This window comes from Chanodichthys erythropterus, chromosome 11, assembly GCF_024489055.1.
Source record: "Chanodichthys erythropterus isolate Z2021 chromosome 11, ASM2448905v1, whole genome shotgun sequence".
NCBI lineage: Eukaryota > Metazoa > Chordata > Actinopteri > Cypriniformes > Xenocyprididae > Chanodichthys > Chanodichthys erythropterus.
In genome coordinates, this window is record NC_090231.1 from 54,593,937 (window position 1) to 54,615,269 (window position 21,333).

Sequence of the window (21,333 nt, forward strand, 5' to 3'; positions counted from 1 at the left end):
CTTATAAATAAGTGTTCATTTTTCTTTAAGGTTCTGCGAGTCTCCTACAAGTGACCTAGAAATGAGAAATGGACGTGGCCGTGGTAAAAGAATGCGACCCAATAGCAACACCCCAGTCAATGAGAACAGCAACTCATCTGATAATAAGGGCAGCAACAACAGCAAGACAAGAGCAAGTTCTAACAGCAAGGGTCGGCGTGGAAGCCAAAACTCCTCTGAGCGCAGGACTCCGCCCAACAGCAACACAGAGGACATAAAAGCCAGCCCCTCCTCAGCCAGTAAGCGCAAGAGCAAGCCTGCATCAGACATGGAGCCCAACTCCAGCTCTGAGGATTCTAAAGGCAATAAGCGTATGCGCACAAATTCAAACGGTGGAATGACCCCTTCTGCACTCCCAATTCCTATCATCAAAACTGAGTCCCTTCCTCCTCCCCTAGACCGAACTTGCCCCTCACCTGTACTGATTGACTGCCCACATCCCAATTGCAACAAGAAGTACAAGCACATCAATGGCCTGAAGTACCATCAGGCTCGTGCTCATAATGATGATGATATTAAGTTGGATATGGATGGGGACAGCGAGTATGGGGAAGAATCATCTCTCCACCCAGAGCCAGGAAGTTGCAACGGAGCTTCAATTACACAGAAAGGCTCTCTCTCCCCAGCACGGTCTGTCACGCCTAAAGGAAGAGGCTTTGATGCACAGAGTCCATCTCCCTCTCCTGGAAAGTTTGGCTCTAAGACAAAGAAAAAGAATGGTGATGTTGAAGCAGACGTTTGTGGCACACCTATGGAGGGTTGTGAGGATGGGCCTTGCGTCACTGCTGATGAGGCTAGCAATGATGGCATAGAGGACAGGAAGTCCAAAAAGCCCAACAGCAATGTCAAGTCAGACAAGCTGTCCCAGAAGAACATGAAATCTTCCAGGCCCATCCCTTCCCAGCAGATGTACTCTCTGCAGCCAACATCATTCAGTGGTGGGAGCCCCAACCATCCCCCCGGGATGGCCAACATGTTGCAGGGCATCCCCAAGAGTCCCCAGCTGAAAGGCATGCAGTCTAAGTTAGGTGTAGCTGGGGACTCATCGCCAATTATTCCAGCCTTGAGCAGCTCCAAGGACAAAAAGAAAAAAGACAAGAAAAAGAAAGATTTGGCCAAGGATGCAGACAGTCCCAAGCTCCCAGCAAAAAGTGGGAAAACGGAAGAGGGTAAAAGTCCATACTCTGAATCCTCTGACCCAGGAAGCAGAAGTGAGGGTCATCTCAATGGCTCCTCGGACCCTCATCAAAGCCGCCTGGCTAGCATGAAGGCAGAGGCGGATAAGATATACAGCTTCACTGATAATGCTCCCAGTCCATCCATCGGGGTGGCCAGTCGTGTGGATAGCAGCGGACAGCCTCTCACTCCTCTTCACGTTGTCACCCAGAATGGGGCTGATAGCTCCTCGGTAAAGACGAATAGTCCTGCATACTCTGACATATCTGATGCTGGAGAGGATGGGGAAGGTAAAGTGGAAGGGGTCAAAGTCAAAGCGGAAGATCAGTCAGGCAGGGATGGTGCGAAAAAGGCTCTCTTTCCCTCTCAGGCATCCTCTAAAGAATCTTCGTATTATGCTAGCTATGACAACTACTACTCTCCCAGTTACACCCACCCTAGTCCTGGTGGCTCCACTGCTGGTGGGCCTCTACCGGACGGGCAAGCTGTGAAACTGAAGAAGGAAGATGAACAAGAATTGCCAGAGGAGAAGGCGAAGGTGGACGTGCAGGATGAACGCAAAGCTGAGGTTGCTTCAAGTCAGCCACATCAACAGCAGCAAGCCTCAGTCATTCAGCAGCGCTCCAATATGTACATGCAACCACTCTACTACAACCAATACTACGTCCCCCCATATGGATACCCAGATCAGGTTTATCATAACCACCTCATGAACACTAATCCAACCTACAGGCAGCAGTATGAGGAGAGGCAGAGACTCATGGCTGAGCAGCACAGGTCTGCTGAGAAAAAGCCTGATTCAGGTGTAAAGGACAGGGAAGCCTCTCTGAAGGAGGACTGGAAACAGAAGGGCCCTGTTCCTCCAGGCTTAACAAAAGCTCCCAGCCTTTCAGACCTGGGAAAGCCACAGGCCGCTGGCAAGCAGAGAGACACTTCCTCCGAACCTGTCAAGTCAGTCATCATCCCTAAAGGGGAGGAGGTCAAGCTGCAGCCACAACAGGCTGAGGGGCTTAAAATGAAGCTCAGTGAAGCTGGCCACCATGGAAAGGATGACTCGAAGGCAAGTGTAGAGTCTGCCAGGCTGGGTATGGAGCAAGCCATGTGGTACAGACAGGTGAGGCAAACTTGTGATTTTTTTTTTTTTTAACTGAACAACTGCACATTTTGCAAGCTAGAGGGATAATTCATCAACACGGTCATCTTTTACTCACCTTAATGTCAAAAAGTAACCAGGGTTTGTAAAAAGGACAAAAGCCAGCAAAATTATGTCTTCTAATTAGGGCTGGGCGATATATTGCATGCGATTCTCACGCGCATTTCGTCAGTAAAGCCGGTTCCCTGATTACCTCTAAATCGCCATCACCTGCTTTCAAATGGAGCGGCATTTAATAGACAAAGCCGTAGATCACTGATGAGCCACGCAATATCGGGTTCAGTATCGAAGTCGATTCATCTTCGATACTGAACGCGATTTTGCGTGGCTTCTCCGTGAACTACGGCTTTGTCTATTAAATGCCGCTCCATTTGAAAGCAGGTGATGGCGATTTAGAGGTAATCAGGGAACCGGCTTTACTGACGAAATGCGCGTGAGAATCGCATGCAATATATCGCCCAGCCCTACTTCTAATGCAAATGCAAGATCTGGTCTTTGAGTATTATTGTGAAAAATTAAATCAAAATAATACAATCAGATTTCACACAGGTGAATGAATTTCATTACCTTTCAAAACCATATTCGTAACTTCTTTCTGTTTCCAGTACCCAGACAGTCAGAGACCACCAGATGAGGAGCGAGACAGGGAGCGAGACAGAAAAGGCAAAGATGAGAGGCCTAGGCCAAAAGACAGCAGCTCCAAAGAAGATAGTAAAGATGGAACTGATGGTTCATGTCCTCCCAGCACTGAGGACCATCGAAGCGGAGGAAAAGACCCCCGGTCTAATGCCCACATACCTTTCAGCTCCCCCTTGGCACAGCACCAACCCTACCTGCATTACATGCATGGATATCCTTTTGGACAAAGCTACGATCCCAGCCATCCTGGATACAGAGGCATGTCCTCCGTCATGATGCAGAACTACCCAGGTAAGACTAATAATAATAACTGAGTTTAACGGTTAATTTGTATGGTTTGACCAACAACACACCCTATGCAAGTACAGAATGGTCCAAAGGATCGCTTGAAAGACACATTTTGAGTGCATTGCATTGCATTATTATGTCCTTAACAAACCTCAGAACTCAAGGTGGCAACTGAGTTACTTTCAAATACCGTTGCTATTAAACCATATATGTTATCATTCAGGTAGCTAGCTTTACACATAGTAACAGTTTAACTGGTTCAGCGAGAATTTCCTCTTGTAGATGACCTGATCCCCACTATAGTGCCACTTGTGTCAATGTTGAGAATGCAACACATACTTGCACTGCTTTATCTTTTTATCTTTTTAAAAGAGTTTGCATTCATATACTTGCATAAAGTATGTTTTGGGTCTTTATGTGCGTTAAAAGTGCATAAAGGCACTTCCATAAAGTAGAAACACAGTATGGTTTCCTAATCTTTAGGGTCCTATCTGCCAGCGGGATACCCTTTCTCTCCTTACGGCAGTAAAATGGGCGGTGGAGAAGAAGCAGAGAAATCACGCTCCAGCCCCACAGTCAGCAGCAAGTCCGCTTCGGAGTCCAAAGCCTTGGACATACTACACCAACATGCCAACCAGTACAAGAGCAAATCACCCACCGTTGCCGACAAGCCCTCCCATGAAAGGGAGCGAGGAGCAAGCGACCGAGAGCGGGAAAGAGAGAGGGATCGAGAGAGGGAGAGAGAAATGGATCGACCTCGATCATCTCCCTCCCAACGCATAATGCCACCCCACCACCATCTAGGCTATCCCCTTGTAGCCGGGCAGTACGATCTGTCTTATGCCACAGGTTAGCAGGACTCTTTTACATTAACTTGTAAAATAAAATATGAATATTCTGATTGTTTTGAGATGTTTGTGGGTGAAGCTCAAACAGTCTGTCCAAAACATATCATATTTACCCCCAAAATCTGACTGAAAATACAGAAAATACAACATTTTACATTGAATATTATGTGCATTTTATATATGCAATATATACTGTGTATTGTGACTAGGGTTGTGTATCAAGAACCGGTTCCATATTTCCAAAACCCGGGGATTCGATAAGACATTTCGATTCCTTTTAATGAATCCTGTGTTTGCATTTTAATGTGATTTCTAACCATTCAAGTGAAGGGAGAACTCAATTCAGCACTAGCATGCTGTTTTTGGCACTGTGCACACATCTCCTCTCATGTAGTGCACGAATACTGAATTGACACATATACACAAAATTATGGCAAAATATCCGGATTTGTCTTAAGTGAACGTGAACAGTTGAGGGAAAAAACGCATGTGTATCAGTATACTGGATCTGTGTATTCAGTCTTAAAGTGACAGCAGCCTAATAAAACCACTGCTGTCTGTCGTTAACTTTAATCAAAGAAAAAAAGAAAATCACTCTCAAATGTTATTCATTTCACTGATCTTAAATGAATAACTTTTGTAATTTTAATAAGGATTAATCTATATTTTATTAATAAAAAGAAAACTATGCAGTGTTTTTACATTTGATTTCAATTTCTGTACCTGTACTCAGTTGTAGGCCTATTCATTTGTACATTAGCTATTTTATTTGTTCTAATTTGATTACTGACTGTTTACTTGTCTTTAATAATATTTGAAATGTATATTAGTTAGGCTAGTTGTTTTTGCTGTGGTAATGTGAACCAGGCATTTCTTAATGAGTTTTCAAATGGCTCATCTGATGTGGAACAAAATATTGCTGCTATAAAACTGTGCCAATTCCACAAGGAAACTGTGCGTAAACAACATCTTTACTGGATGTTCCTTAATTGCAGGCCTTTCATCGTCAGCGATTGTTGCCAGTCAGCAAGCCTCAGCCCCTTCCCTGTACCCACCAGCACGGAGGTGAGAATGGTAAGAGGAAACAAAGATCAAGAAAAGTCAGCAGAAGTGATAGATTGTGGCCAAACAGAGAGTAAATCACATAAATCAGTCAATTATGACAGCAGCATGTATTCATGTGTCATGTAAAAGCTTGTTTTTGATGCCCAAGCTCACAGAGAGGTCTTTATAATTGTCCACTTGAGGCCCTTCAACTTAAGGTTCTATAGACCACCCATCAGTTTCACTGCAGCATGATTATTTAAGGACCCCTAGATTGAGGCTAGTGCTTTTAGCACAGCAGAATTGTTAACTCTCCTACTGTTTCGACAAATGAAGCCTATGCTGACCTCTGGTGGAAAAACATGTAATAACATCGGGGGAATGGGTAGAATGCATTAGGCATGTTTAATAATAAATCTAAAAAATAATACATTTAAATTTGTATTCTAACCAATGTTTTTTTTCTTTCTTTCTTTCTTTAGGGAAACCTGATTGTCTCGCCCTTCTTTACAAATAATCATGTGACTGGATCACATGGGGAAGTATATGGAGTTCATTTAGACATCAGTTGAATGGTGTTTCTATATTTTTAGTTTTTCTGCCGGAATGTGTGGCAGATGTTTTCCTAGTATCTGTACCTCGTACCCCACTACAGACTGAGACCAGGTTCAAAGCCATCCCGCCCTGCTCAAAGCCCAGCTGGCCACTGAACTATAAGCCTGTGAACTGGTGAGCAATGATCGAAAACCAAGGACTGTCATTCTACTCTCCCGACGCAGGCTGTGACCAGGCTGAGGCAAGGACTCGAGGGGACATAAGAACACAAAGACTGAAAATAGTTTTATCACACTGAGATAACTAAAGTTGTTTCCTGTTTATATTAGTTGGCATCCTCACTGAACAAAAAAAAAAAAAAATCGGTTTGACCCACGGTTTTTGAATTGTTCTCTAGATACCACCAGTGAACGCTGCAGATAATATCTAGCATTGTCTCATAACTCTGTCTTTATGCCAGTGGTTCCTAAACGGTTCTCATCGCCACATGCCTCAAGACTGCTCTCTTTTTCTTTTCTTTTTTTTCCCTCACGATTTTTTCTTTCTTCCATGCCTCGCTTCTCGATCATCAGCATGGTTCCGTGTAACAAAAATTACTTTTTTTATTTTTTCAAAATAATTCTGTTCCTACAACCAGTAATTTATAGCACTCTGCTTAAACTGCAGTAAGTTCCGGTGACCGTCATGCTGTTTTATTGAGACTTGTTCATCAGTACCATCTCATGGTCTATCAAATTAAAGAAAGCATCCTGTATCATATGGCTGCACAACTGCATTCAGCGAGATATTTCTATTCAAGATTCCTTTGTGAAATATCATTTTAGTGAGCACTGTTCCGCCTCAGTCTTTCAGAAGAACATCACTGGCTGAGGTCCGTTTACTCCAGGGAATTCTCATCGATTCCACTCGATTATCCTTCGACTTGAATCCGAATATCCTCCTTCCGGTCTTGGCTACCTTACCTCATCGCTAACAGAATTTCCGATTTATCGCTGTGGTTCTTAAAATGGATGTTTGTTAATGTGACAAGGTATAGTAAGTTCTTTTAGAGAGACGCTTACGTGGTGGCCGTTCTGCTACAGCGGTATGGGGTGCGTGACACCAGAGGCCCAGTAGTTTCGTTCTAATTGTTCTGAAGTTCTTGCATGGGGCCGCTCTATCCCTGAACACTTATCGTGGAAGTGTTGTGATAACTCCAGCGTGTTTTATGAAACCAAGTGAGCGTTTGACCCGAACATGCTTTCATAGCCCATCATGCTCTGTGTATTTCATGTGTCGTCCAGCATGGTGTACTATAGCACTAGAAATGTGACTTTAAACAGTGTCTCCTCAGGCAAAGCATACTTTGGTTTCGCAGCAAGCAAACGCTGTCGACTTTCTTGGTTGCGCACACTATGTGACGTCTGTATATGATGTACAGAGGGACTGTTTTAAAATTCAACCAAGCAACCATCCGATTACTTTTTTGTTTTTGTTTTTTTTCCTGTCTCGGGTGTGTTTTTCTTTTCCGTTTTTGGTACTGTCCTCTGCTTTATCTGCTATAGCTTTGTTTTGGCTTGCTGTCACAATGCTTGCTGGGTTTTTTAACATTTAGTAGATCCTTGAAACTCTCAAATGAGTCTCGGGAGTCTCTTAATCTAAAATCTCGACTAGTCGTAGCTCATGATGGATCTCAGGCGTTTTCCTGGTCGTTTTCTGCAGACAAAAATGCTGATTTTGGGTTATACTTTCACACGAGCAGGTAGGTTTTAACAGGCTCTGTTGGAACGAGACGACAGACAGGTGTTCGGAGGATTATGTTGACTCATTCACTCAATCCCATGTGTAAAGTCACAATGGAAAAAAAAGCAGTAAAGCACCATGGTACACGGAATACTAAGAGAAATGGGCTGTTACACATCCAAATTCATCAATATGTAATTTGATATTAGGTACATTGGGATGTTTGTGCTGCAAAGAATTGTCAAGAGTTCAAACCTGAACCATTATTTTTGATCCTCATGGTTTTTGACAGTTAAGAATGATTCTCAGTTAATGAAAATTGGTGCTCGGTTGACATGCTTTGATTTGTTGGAAAGAGGATGCAGTGCACTATTGCATGCTTTACATCATTTTCACGATGGACTACCACCTCTTTCCTGTCACGCTTCATCCCAAGTGTTTCTCAAAAGACAATTTATCACCAGGTATCAGGCCCCGGTACTTAAAGAATGTTTACATTTTTTTAATGGCTTTGTTTGGATTTTTTTTTTTTTTTTTTTGGCTGTATCACCCAATTCCTCCTGTTCTTTCTTGGACTGTTCTCTTATGTAAAGTGTACATTACCACGTTTCTTTTTTTTTTTTATACAATACTGTAACTTGCCTTTGTACATTTAGGCAAAAAAAAAAATAAATCTTTTTATGAGACAATCACATCTGTCCTTGTGTGGCTCTCTCTGTTCTGTTCTGTTCCTGTTCTGTTATCCTTTAATTAGATTTTTTTTTTTTTTTTATCCTTGGCCCTGTTTACACCTGGTATTAAGATGCGTTTTGGTTGATCGGATCACAAGTAGACACATTCCCGTTTACACCTGGTGTTTTAATTTTTGTCTATTTTGACCACTTTCAACCACTTCTGTCCTGATTTATTCAAGGGGAGGATGTATGATGCAATGACGAACGTGGAAGCGCAGAGGACAGAACAAAACAAAACACAGGTCACAAGTTAGAAATTTTAAAGAGAAATGTCAAAGGGTGGACTTTCTGGAAGCTATATACAGGTGTAAAAGGGTTCTAAAATGTTTTGAGCTTGTCCACTTTCGACAACTTCCAGAGGTAGTCGAAAAAGCATTTGATCGGCTTGTTTTCATAGTGTAGACGATCTTGTGGTTAAATATGTTCGAACAGCCACAAAAGACCGCCTACTCTCCACCTACAAACCTAATGTGTAAACATTATGAGAGACGCTCTAGCCAGACGGGATTTAAACTTTGTCGGCTTAAGACCCAAGTTTGGTTTGAAGATAAAAATGTACCAAGCACAATGTTCTCTCACCATTCCTGATTTCGAACTCGCACTCACAGCGTTTGGCATGGTCGTTCGGCTATCAGAGCAGAAATGAAAGCTGATGCTCTCCGTATGTTTTCCGTCATCTCCTGGCGAGTTCATAAGTAAATTGCATGAGCTTTTTTCGTCCATTAGATCGAAAGATCTGAAAAACCATACATTTACCCACTGATAGACCCTCCCCTCTAAGAAAATGGGACAGAAGTGGTTGAAAGTGGACAAAAGTGTCTACCTCGTCGACTTGATCCGATCGACCGAAACACATCTTAATACCAGGTGTAAACAGGGCCTTGTTGACCATTGTAAGAACTAGTCACCATTAGAGGACACTCATTCCCACTGTCTGAGATAAATTAATTTGATAAAGAATCACTTTCTTACACGTTTGACCAGTACATCTTCATGGTTTATCCAAACATGCATTTTATAGAGATTATGCAATTTATATCCAATGAAACGCTAGTAAATGTTATATGCACTATAGAATTGTCAGTCACTTTTTAAGAATTATTTCCCATAGTATATCAGTCATTTGTTTTTTTAAAAATCTGTGATTTTCCACATTTTCTATGACTGTGGGAACGCTGTGTTTACCGTTTATACGACTGACATGCTCAATCAATTGCTGTAAATATTTCAAATGCTTCACCATTAAAATCCTGGATGCATTAAATTCCAAGTCCCTAGCATTTTAATTCAATTTCCATATTATTGCTCTAATGTTGTTAGACAGTCATATGATAACAATGAAATGTCTGAAAGGGTAATTGTTTGTAATCATTTGAGTATTTGCACAGTAAGAGCCGTAAGCCCTTTCAGCTTGTGTAAAGTGCTTTGTCTATGACAAAAGGAGCTTTTTATGTGCAACGTGATGCAGCAGTGGAGATTATGCAGCGGGATGATTTTCTGGATGTAAAATCTGATTATCACTGAATCAGATGGGAGGGGGATGGGAGGGAGGTAGGGAGATGCTGAGGCAATGACTTTTCCTCTATTGTCCTGCAAGGGCATGGAAGTACACTTTTCTTCTTGCTGCTAAGCAAGTCTGCATCAGATATCTGGGATTTCATGGGATGCACTATATACGCAGCCAGTTCTGAGGCTCCTTCAGCGGAGGGGCCTGAGGCACAGAGACGCCCCCATGGTCACGGCACCAGAGACCGGTGAGGCTCAGATGAATAGTGTGTGGACTGACTTTTATTAATGCTGAACTTTAAGCTATTAAGAACTCAACTGATCTGTGCAGTCGAAAATGTATCCCCAAAATGTGAACGTCCCCATTCATTCCAGGCATATGCTTTATTGCTACAAGTGCATTTTAATTTTGGATTTGATTCATATGCTTTCTTGTGTACATCTCTTTTAACTTGATTTACACAGTCTTTAGGCCTGTTATTTATTATCTGGTTTACAAATCTCAAATTACGATCAATGTAGAAATATAATATTACCAACAACTGTTGTAAAGTACTAGCTAAATGAAATGCTTCTGTCATGAAGTATATTAATATGATGATAATAGGCTACGTATTTTGAAATGTTTTCTTTAGATTTCAAATACAGATCCATTTTTATAGACGTCTACGGATATTTACTTTGTCAGAAGTGGCTGGACTAGAAAAAATAATTGATTTAACGAGCAAATAGCTATTTATTCCGATTCTGCAGCGTGTCAGTCAGTCTGTGTATGTGTGTGCGCTGATACCGAGGAGTAAATCCAGGGAGAGTTCCCGGAGCTTCCTAATGACACCGAGTCGCTAATGCTGCTGACGCTAAAGCTCTCAGAAGACATATCGCTCACAATCACACTTATGACCCTTTACATTCATAAACACGCTCTTTATGAGCACGGACTATTATAACGCCGGTATGATGCCGTTGTCTTTACACTGACACGTCTCTATGGGATACGTCGAGCGAGGTTTTGGATATTTCCTCACCGTCAGGTACGTAACGTTATCTATATTTTGCGAACGTAGTGACGTCTACTGTTTGTAATTCACATATCTAATTCGCGCACAGGTTTAGACTGATGTACAAACGGAGAATATCAGATTTTGTGGTAAAGAGAGCCAGTTTATTTGTTTAATGCTAAATTTACACTTGACTAACTCATTACAAATGAGCAAGGTTTTCTCAAACTTTCCTCTAGTAACATTGATATAACGTTCGGTGAATGTTATTTGGTCATTGATAATGTTAGCACAACAACATACATCGTTCATGGAACGTGTTTTCTTTCATTTTGGATGTTAAAGTTCTGTCGAGGTTATGAACAAACGGTCACACTTGAGATTAATTCTCACTATTAATTAACTAACTATTAATTACGACTTTTGCCTCAATAAACTCCTAATTACTGCTTATTAATTATGTTGGTATTAGTTGTGTGGGATTAAGGGATGTAGAATAAGGTCAGAATAAGGCATTAATATGTGCTTTATAGCAAAGTAGGCTAGCTACTAATAAACAGTCAATAATATGCATGCTAATAAGCTTCTAGTTAATGGTGAGAATGGGTCCCTAAACTAAAGTGTTACCGAAGAAAATTTGTCATGTAACTTGTAATGCAACATTTGTTCAAGTTATGCGAAGTCAAGCTAAATTTTTCTGAAACGTTTTAGTTGGATGTTTGTCTAATGTTTTTTTTAAAGGTGCAATATGTAATATTTTTGCAGTAAAATATCCAAAAACCACTAGGCCAGTGTTATATATTTTGTTCACTTGAGTACTTACAATATCCCAAATGTTTCCAACTATTTGTAAATCGTGAGAAAATTGCAAACTTAACCAAGGCTCCGGGACGTGTGAGGAGTCGCCTGTCAATTGCGTCATACCCGCGTTACCTTGGTTTCCGGTTTTATTTTGTAGAAACCATGGAAACACCAAAGACGATTTAATATATTACACGTTTTAATAGACAAGAGAACAACTGTTTTGATATATTTATAGACAGAACTAATTGTTGTTATATAGCTCAACACATTTAGTCTTATTGTTTAAATCTAATTTTCTTGATTTTTTGCGAGTACCATGTTTTACCATTCTTCAGAGAAAAACATTATTTTGTGAAGTAGCTAACATAGTCATAATCAGATGCAGCTTTATTTTTAGTAACAGTAATACAGCATTTTCTCCATCATACAATATGTTTTAAAATTAATTGCATGCCATTTATCAACACAAGCCATCCAGTATTTAATATGATATTCTGAAATCGATCTATCTTACTGCAGTGTGTAACAAGTGAAAAGCGGTGGCGACTGTGACATAATAAAAGTTCTGCTGCTCATGAGGCGTGTGTTGATCAATCGCTTCAGCGGCCTCGTTCAGCTCCCACAACACTCAGTCCTGCTCTGCTTCATACTACAGTAATGTTAATAATCTCATCCATGAACATGATTTCTTCCCAAGTCCTATCCCGATTCTTTCATACCGTCCGTTGAGATGGAGACCACATGTCCGAAGATTCCACACTCAAACTTGGCGTCATTAAGCTACGCCTTTGTTTTGAATAGGCCTCTAGCGACCTCTAGCGGACTGAAATCCTACATACTGCAACTATACTGTTACTTGTTTCAGAACGTTCCAAAGTAATGTTCCCATAATGTTTACAAAATTATAAAATGGAATGTTCCCTTAACATTTGTATGACCAAGAAAAAAACATTTTTAAATAATTTCAACAAGCAGAAATGACGTTTTCATAACTGTTAGCAAAACGTTCTTAGAATATATTTTTGTTAGCTGGAAATAGAGTAAAATACTGCTACTGTATGCTGTTAAACAACAATTAAGTTCTACAGTATATTAATGTGCCAAAGTTGCTACATTGGCAGCTGCAAACGTCAAGCGAGCGACTTACTTGGCAGATAATTGTTAGTTTTTATTCAGATTCTTATGTATGTAAATTTGCATGTTTTATAATAATGATGATGCATTTTATTTATTGGTGTCTTACATGACAGTCAAGGACACCTTACAAAGCAGATAAAACAAAACAAAAAGACAAAAAAAATTACAATTTATAAAAGATACATATACACAGTAACTGTAAAGCCTGCCGATAGGCGAAATTTAAAAATGGGAAGAGTATCACTATTGCTGATGTCCTGTGGAAAGAAGTTTCACAGATGAGGGACAGCATAGCTAAAAGCTCTAGGTCCCATAGAAGCCATCCGCATATGAGCAAGAACTAGAGAACATGTAGAAGATGATCTAAGTGTTTGAGAGGGAGTATATATGGAGAGAAGATCAGACAAATAAGGAGGAGCGAGATTATGCAGTGCCTTGTAAACAAGAAGCAATATTTTCAATTCAATGTTGCTTAACAGGAAGCCAATAATCAATACGTGATGTGACAAGCGCATGAACCATAATGGCAGTGCTCCTTATTGAGAGGGCTGGACGGAGACGATTAATGTTACGTATGTGATAATAAGCTGTCCGGGTAACATTATTAATATGTGCTTCAAATGTGTGTACTTGTACGAATAATTTCTCTTTTGCTACGTTTAAGAAAATTGAATATAATAAAATATATTCTATTATTTAATATTTGCCACCATTTTGCTTGATGCATTGTGTTACAGTGATTTTATCATGGTTACAGAAGTTTAGGTGGCTATAAAATTGCTTCATTGAACTGTAAGTAACCACACCGACTTTAATTTAGACCTTAGTCAGGTTAGACGCCATATTGAATTCAATGCGGATGAAATCACGGTTGTGAGGGATAGATGCACAGTCTAGATCACGTCATTTTTACAACTCATAACTTTCAAAACTGTTTTAAGGAGTTTTTGTCTACTGAAAGTTTTTTTTTCTTTCATCAGCTGAACAATTGGATTGTTGTTAAACAGTACGATCCATTGAACGCACTGTATGCGTTTTCATTCCTGTCAAAAATGAAATATGGCGCTACCCTGATTAAAGTCTAGTCATCGTTGTTAGGTTTTAATACACGATTAAACACCATTAATTGTTCTCTTAGTCTGTACCAAACCTTGGACAGGATATTTTTACTATGCAAGAGATTTTAAATAGAGATGCACCAATGTATTGGCCGATAATTGGTATCGGCCGATAAAAGGATTTATTGGCCATCGCTGATCATCAGCAGCAGATCATCATATTAGAATGATTTCTGAAGGATCATGTGACACTGAAGACTGGAGTAATGATGCTGAAAATTCAGCTTTGCCATCACAGGAATAAATTACTTTGTGAAATATATTCCAATATGAAAACAGTTATTTTAAATTGTAATAATATTTCACAATATTACTGTTTTTTACTGTATTTTTAATTAAATAAATGTAGCCTTAGTGAGCAGATGAAACTTCTTTTAAAAACATTAAAAATCTTAGTGGTTCCAAACTTTTGGACTGTACTGTATGTGTTCATAAATGGAAAGGGCAGTGGAGCAGGCCAAGAGAAGTTAAGACGATAATGTAGGTCTCTCGCAGGGAGAGTCCTCTTAATTCTTTACAATAATATGCCACCAAAAGTAATGTAGGCTACATGAGTTCAGCGTTTCAACAATCATAGTTTTTATCAAATTTCCAAAAGTGATGTTATTAACCAATCAAAAAATAAGGCGAAACCTCTTAGGAATTTATTATGGTTTTACAATAGTAACAAATGCAACAACTAGAGTTTTCTCATAATTACCACAATTTTGTAAAGTTGGGAGAAGAAAAAATGTTTTTCAGAGTGTTCCAGTATTCGAAAATGAAACAAAGGATTGTTGTGCTTATTTAAACCTGACTCTTGCTGACATAAACCGTGATCACACAGGTGTTTTCCAACAAAATAAGCTCACCAGCATGTCCTCACAATACGGTCTGGATAATGCCGTGTGAATGACTTGCAAAGTATCCGTCAGAAAGCTCTCTTGTGTGTCACTGCCTGGGGTGCAGCTACAGACTGCAGATGTACATGAGAACAGCCCATGAGCCTCCTGCAGCGCAGCTGCCTCTCTGTTATTGCTGTGAAGCCCTGAGGGCCCTTTACACAAATACAGCCAACCTCCTGTCATTGCTCGCTGTAAACCATTAACATTAACACATTATAGCAGTTACTACGGCTGTATTTTGTGGCTTATTGTACTTGAATAGTTGTAAAATATGCCCAACCCTATATTAGTTATATGGCTAATTTAGACAAGTGTGATATTTTATTCCTTTATATGTGCTTTAAGTTTGAAAGATGCTATTAATTAACTGATTTTAACTACCAGAAAGGTTGGAGGCTTTCCCGTGCTTTGTTTTATGTCTCGTAAATCACGTGTATTCAGAGCAAACATGCTTTACTCTTTAAAATAAAGGTTCTTTATTAGCATTGATGGTTCCATAAAGAACCTTTAATATTCATGGAATCTTTCCAGGTTCTTTATAGTAGTAAAGGTTCTTTATATTAATAAAATGTGCTTCATGTTGAGAAAAAAAACTTTCTTTATTTTCCACGGAAGGTTCTTCCACTGTAAAAACACACTGAACCTTTGTTTTTAAGAGGGTTCTCAAGCCTTTATTCCTTGTTTGTAGCTTTTGCAGCATGTGCGATTTTGTCATCAATGCCGTTGCCAGGTAGCAAAAAAATGGTGGTGTTTCTTTAAGAGAGGCTTCTGTGTCTGTAGGCTAAAGTTGATTTGGCTAAACGGATTAGCAGTTATCCTAAATAGTAAATACGCACTAATATAGAGAAACAGGGAGGGCACTGATTAACCTCCAATATTTAGGACAGCTCTGTCATTGATAAAGCGTCATATCATGATATAAAACAGTTCATAGTACAAACATACTAACCTGCAGAACCTGGAGCTGCTGAAGCAAACCGAGCCTCACATGCTTGTCCATATTTACACGTCAATGACGCCTGTTGGGACGATTAAAAATTACATGTTTATTAGTGTACAAATAATATACAGTACTGTATATTATTGGTTCTCAAACTGTTTGACTCCATGGCCCCTCATGTAGGCGAAGTTATTTCTGGTACTTCTGCTTTAATGACAAAGTTGAAAGATTAAACATTAAAATAATGAAATAAAAGAATTGTATATAATTAAAATAATTGAATTCCATTATTCACAATCTTTATCTATAATTTTCTATTTGTCCGAGATCACAGAATACATGGGTTTTCCACTGAGAAATGTAATCAATTTCTATCTGATTACTTTTTTAGAGCCTGAGAAATTAGTAAAATTAGTAAAATTTATATTCATTATAGAAATGTGCATGACTTAATTTTATTAATTTCATGACTTCATGAGGTTTAGAAATCACACTTTTAAAATTCTCTCATATATCCAGGTTTTCCAAATCTTAAAAAAGACAGTTCTTGAGGAAACAAATTTTTTTTTTTAAAAAAAAAGAAAATGTCAGTTTTATTAGCTAATTTTGTCTTACTTTAAATCATTTTAAGCATTTCTTCATTTTTAAGCTTGTGAAAAAGAAGTGTGCTTAATTGTAAAAACAAAAAACTTTTACATTTAAAAAAAAAAACTTGCATTATTGTTAAAAATGAAATAAAAATGTAAGTGTAATTAAAGAGAGTATGACTGATTTTACGTAATGACTGTTTTAAAAAGTGCACTTTGTAATATAGTCAAATTAAAATTTTACTTTAAAGTACATTTAAGAGCATTGTTTTAATAATCTTCTGTCATGTTTTAAAGAAAAGTACACTTATTTTGATGTGTTGACTAACATACTAAAGCACAAACTGGGTTATTTGATATTACATTTAAAGTAAATTAAATGTACTAAATTGCAATGTCATCATTACAAATGTGTAATTATAAATATTTAAAAACATGACGTATATGTTTCAATAGAGATGACATTAAATTATATTTTATGTTTAGCATAAATGTTTGTCTGTACACTTTAACCAAATATCAAAGACAATAGAAGTTATTATGAAATTACATGTAAAGATGTACTTAAGTCCTAATTAAATAGGTCATAAAAACACTCTTAAGTTCAACTAAATGCATATAATATTAATTTAAACTATAATACATTTTCATGTAATTTCAAATAACATGCAATTAAATGTCCGAAAACATTACATTGAGTTTGCACTTAAGTATATTCCTTTAAAGTATATTCTTTCCATAATAAGTGTGTTTCTTTTTCACGAGGGATCTTTTGTTCATTCATAATCTGCTTTTTTCTGTAAACCAAATCATATACTGCTGCAGCATCTGTGTGTGGGCGGAGCAAAGAGCTTTTTTCCCAGTTCACATGTGAAGGGGGCGTTTCTTAAAGGCACAGCAGCACAAAATGGAATGGAAAAAATATTAATAATCAAATATTTATGATATGACCCTTTAAAGCACAGAAACTTCAGTAACTGTAACCATTATCATGCATTGACCATTTAATCTTTTTGTCCTTCTCTTTGTATTTTAAGACACTTTAGGTTTGTATCCCTTGCACTTTGCCCTCCTCTCATTTCTGTCCTGTAGGTGCATTAGCACAAAGCCAGCAGGATAACCGCTAGTTAAGCGATTTAGATGAGCAGCACACCAGCTGCGTATGTTCGACGTAGCAGCATGCATTAAGTCTCTGGGGTGCATTAAGCAGCGGATCAAATGGTGTGACCTTCAAATACAGGAAACGGTCTGTCAGTGCACACAGAGATGACTCAAAGCAGCCTAATGAAGCTTCCCAATTAAAGATAACAAGGGAAAATAGGCCAAAACATCATACAGTGTTGATGGTGACAGTAGAGCAGCGTTCTCAGCAGGAGCCGTGGTCCATTTATCACACCTGTCTAATTGTAGCCCAGAAATAGCATGTGCTCTATGGGAAAAGGCTAAATGTTTGTGTTTGCTCATTAGAAGTGTGTATGACGTGTTGTTGCGTGTGTTTGTGTGTACTGCAGGCCTAAGACCATGAGTGATCATCAGGATCAGGCTGAAGATGTCGGGCTCCTAACACCTCACGATCAGTCAGAGCCCTCGAAGGACGATGACATGCATTTCAGGCAAGTTAGGACTTGAAAAGTAGACTCAACTTCGATTGCCTTTGTGTCATCTGGCTTTACGCTATTTTGGAAGTATTGCAGTGAAGCAAGAAGGTCCACGGTTTGAGTCCCGCTGAGGCTTTCTGTGTGGAGTTTGCATGTTCTCCCTGTGTTATTGTGGGTTTTTCCAACAGTTCTGAGATGCTGGGATAGGCTCCAGTTGTGACCCTACAAGTGATTTGGAAAATAGATTAGTTAAGACGGGGTAGCCATAATAAACATTCAAGCCAAGACATACTCTCGCTTGAGTGTTTCCTACACTGGTTTTTGTTTCCCTACCCTCTAAACAAAACTATTTTAATGTTTATTATTAAAAAATTCAACAGAAAGATGTTTAATATTTGCGTATTATTTTGTGTAAAACAGTCTTTTTTTATCCCATTCAAATACAAGTCAGACTGCAAACACAATATTCAGGTAAAATATTAGTTCAGTGCATTCATACTGTCCTTTCTATGATACCATCTCACGTAGAATAAAGATTTTTACCGCAGCATGTTCATAAATAACAAAAATAACCAAATACCCCTTATCTGACCCTGAAACTTTTTTTATTCAAGAACTTCCCTTGTGAAAAAGTACACTTTATCACACTTTTAAATACAGTACTTATTATTACAGAAATAGCAAACTTTAAAAAGAATATACGGTAACACTTTTAGTGTCATTGTTACATATGTTACATGTAGTTACTATTGTAATAACTATAAATTATGCATAATTACATGTAACTAACCCTAAACCAAACCAAAACCTAATCCTAAGTACATGTAGTTATTTAATATTACTCAGTACTTAAATGTATAATTACAGTGTAACAAAGACACCTTAAAATAAAATGTAACCGAATATACTTCAGTGTGAAATGAATGTGATGTTTTCAAAAACGTAACTGGATGTTAAATGCAATAAAATGAAAATGTAACACAGTTTAAACTTATATTAAATGCAATAAGCTGAACTTCATAGTTCTTTGTATGGTATTTCATAATTACTTCTAATATAATTTTTATTGAAAGGTATGTCATGTATTTAAATATATTTCTAAATACACATTTAGTATGTTAGACGACACTTCAAAATAAGAGTACTTTTTTAAAGCGTGACAAAATTGTATTAAAGTAATGATTTAAAATAGGTCTAAAGTACAACTTTTAATTGGACTTTTTTACAAAGGGCAGTTTGCAAAAGTTTACTTAAATGTGTCAAACATATGATCATGAAAAAATGCTGGGTTAAAAACAACCCAAGTTGGGTTGAAAATGGACAAACCCAGCGGTTGGGTTAAATGTTTGCCTAACTTGCTGGGTAGTTTTATTTAACCCAACTATTGTTTAAAAATTACTGTATTGCTAAAAATTAACCCAAAATAGGTTGGAAATTAAAAATCAGACACATAATTACTAGAGGCAACAATCATAACCAAAAATTGAACATTTATTAATAAGCAATTTAATAAAATCTTTATTATGTTCATTTATTAAACATACTAAGAGATGTTAATTTCCAACATATTTTGGGTTCATTTTAAGCAAGCAGTACAATAATTTTTAGACAATAGTTGAGTTAAATAAAGCAGATTGGGCAAATATGTAACCCAACACTGGGTTAAAACAACCCAACTGCTGGGTTTGTCCATTTTCAACCCAACTTGGGTTGTTTTTAACCCAGCTTTTTTTGTTTTGTTTTTTACTCTTTTTAAGTACACTTAAGCAGCCTTTTTATTTCATTAATATTATATTACCTGCAATAACACTTTTTTTTCTTTTAAAATATATGTTTAACATTTGAAATACTTATTCAATACAATTAAAGGGAAAGTTCACCCAAAAATGAAAATTTGATGTTTATCTGCTTACCCCCAGTGCATCCAAGATGTAGGTGACTTTTTTTTTATGTCTCGCCCATATACTTCAATGAGTGCGAGACATCACTTCCGTTGTCAGAGCGCGATCAGACCTCACTTGCCGGAAGCTGAACGAAGTTGGACATAGTGGTGTATTAGAGGTAAAAAATTATATAAATACTGTTCGGTTTCTCGTACAAACCGATCGTTTCGTGTCTTAGGACATCAATGTGCCGTCACGAGCCGCAGGGTTTAATTTGGATTTGTCTATGGAAGTTTTTTCGACTCTTATTGTTCAAGTTCCCAATCACTGCTATTATTTGACTGACAGACGGCAGCGGTTGCAGTTAAAAATCATAATTTGCGTTCGACTGAAGAAAAAAAGTCATCTACATCTTGGATGCCCTGGGGGTAAGCAGATAAACATCAAATTTTCATTTTTGGGTGAACTATCCCTTAAAGTGCACTTCTTATTCACAAGGGTTGAAGTTTTAAGAATTTCATTTTGGGAATGTTGGAATCAAATGGTAATTCACATGGTGGCAGATTCCATTATATGTGTAGAGCACGTCTTACAAGTCCACTCTGTGACTGAGTGTAACTGTAGGAGCGAGTTTTCAGATGAGGTTTAGTTGAGCTTTATATCATGTGCTCACACAGTCATCCGCTGACTTCTACAGGGTGGAATGACTGAACAGCTCACTATCAGAGAGGCTGTATTGCGTTTCTTCCTTAAAAATCCAAGTTTGATGATCTTTATCCCCATTTACTTGATTCTAGATGAATTATTGACCGTACACTGCTGCTGGGACATATTCTCTTTCTGGCTCTAGATGCATTTTGGCTGTTAATCAGCCTGCCTATGCAGAACCTCAGCCAAGGGCATACAGACACCCTGCCAGTCTGGTAACTCTCCACCTCCGCAGGCAGGGCAAGATGAGCCGCAACTGTGACATGCTGCAGTCACCATGCACAGCATAATAAGAGCGCATGACTCATGTCTGGATAGCACAAAAAGACACAGTAGCAATTGTAATATCGCTTTATTTATATCTTACTGTCATTTTAAAGGTATCTGCATGCAGATGATGATTACTGATCTTTTTTTTTTTTTTTTGCTTAAAGAACAAAGCGAAATGATGATTGAATCTATTTAAAGTAGTTTGAGGCAGCTGAATGAATGGTTATTAATGTGAGATATGTTACACAGATGTCCCTAAAGATAGTCTGTATATGTCATGATACCAGATACCAGAGCCAAATCTATTTAAAACAAGTAGAACAATTTTATCTCTCTAAGATAATGCAATGAAAACAACAACAACAACAACTTTTTGATTTAGAGATGCACCAATACTAAATTTCTCCTCCGATTATTCAGAATAATATCTGCTCATACTGATACCGATTTTGTTTCATTTTCTTTAGGAAAAAGTCTTTTCCAAATAATTCCTGTCATTTGACACTGCACTGCCGCTTGAACTGAGGCTCTACAGCGATCTGTCATGTCACATTTTAAGAGCATCAAAATGCCATTTATTGTTTGAATTTCATGGTAAAATGGACAGAATTTGAAAGCTGAGACTTTGTTTCAGAAGTAACAAAGCACAAAGTTCTTTGCAATTATTAGATGGGAGACGCGCAACAAATAATGTTTTGTGTA

The 21,333-nt window shown here is 38.2% G+C and overlaps 2 protein-coding genes across 5 annotated transcripts in view; both read left to right on the forward strand.

Annotated features, from left to right (window-relative positions):
• znf609b (zinc finger protein 609b) overlaps positions 1–8,065 on the forward strand; it is a 62,763-nt gene extending 54,698 nt beyond the window's left edge. For 2 of the 4 annotated variants that reach the window (XM_067400070.1, XM_067400074.1), the window contains 5 exons: positions 31–2,329; positions 2,974–3,298; positions 3,779–4,144; positions 5,139–5,208; positions 5,670–8,065. In XM_067400070.1, coding sequence (XP_067256171.1) covers positions 31–2,329; positions 2,974–3,298; positions 3,779–4,144; positions 5,139–5,208; positions 5,670–5,679 — 3,070 coding nt within the window. In that variant the 3' untranslated portion in view covers positions 5,680–8,065. Of the gene's footprint in view, positions 1–30; positions 2,330–2,973; positions 3,299–3,778; positions 4,145–5,138; positions 5,218–5,669 lie in introns of all 4 variants that reach the window. The other 2 variants (XM_067400071.1, XM_067400072.1) reach the window with 2 other exon arrangements.
• Positions 8,066–10,558: 2,493 nt separating this feature from the next.
• The window catches only part of gramd2aa (GRAM domain containing 2Aa), a 38,955-nt gene continuing 28,180 nt past the window's right edge, over positions 10,559–21,333 (forward strand). The window contains exons 1-2 of the mRNA XM_067401431.1: positions 10,559–10,735; positions 17,684–17,785. Of these exons, the coding sequence (XP_067257532.1) occupies positions 10,692–10,735; positions 17,684–17,785 (146 nt within the window). The 5' untranslated portion in view covers positions 10,559–10,691. The remainder of the gene's footprint in view (positions 10,736–17,683; positions 17,786–21,333) is intronic.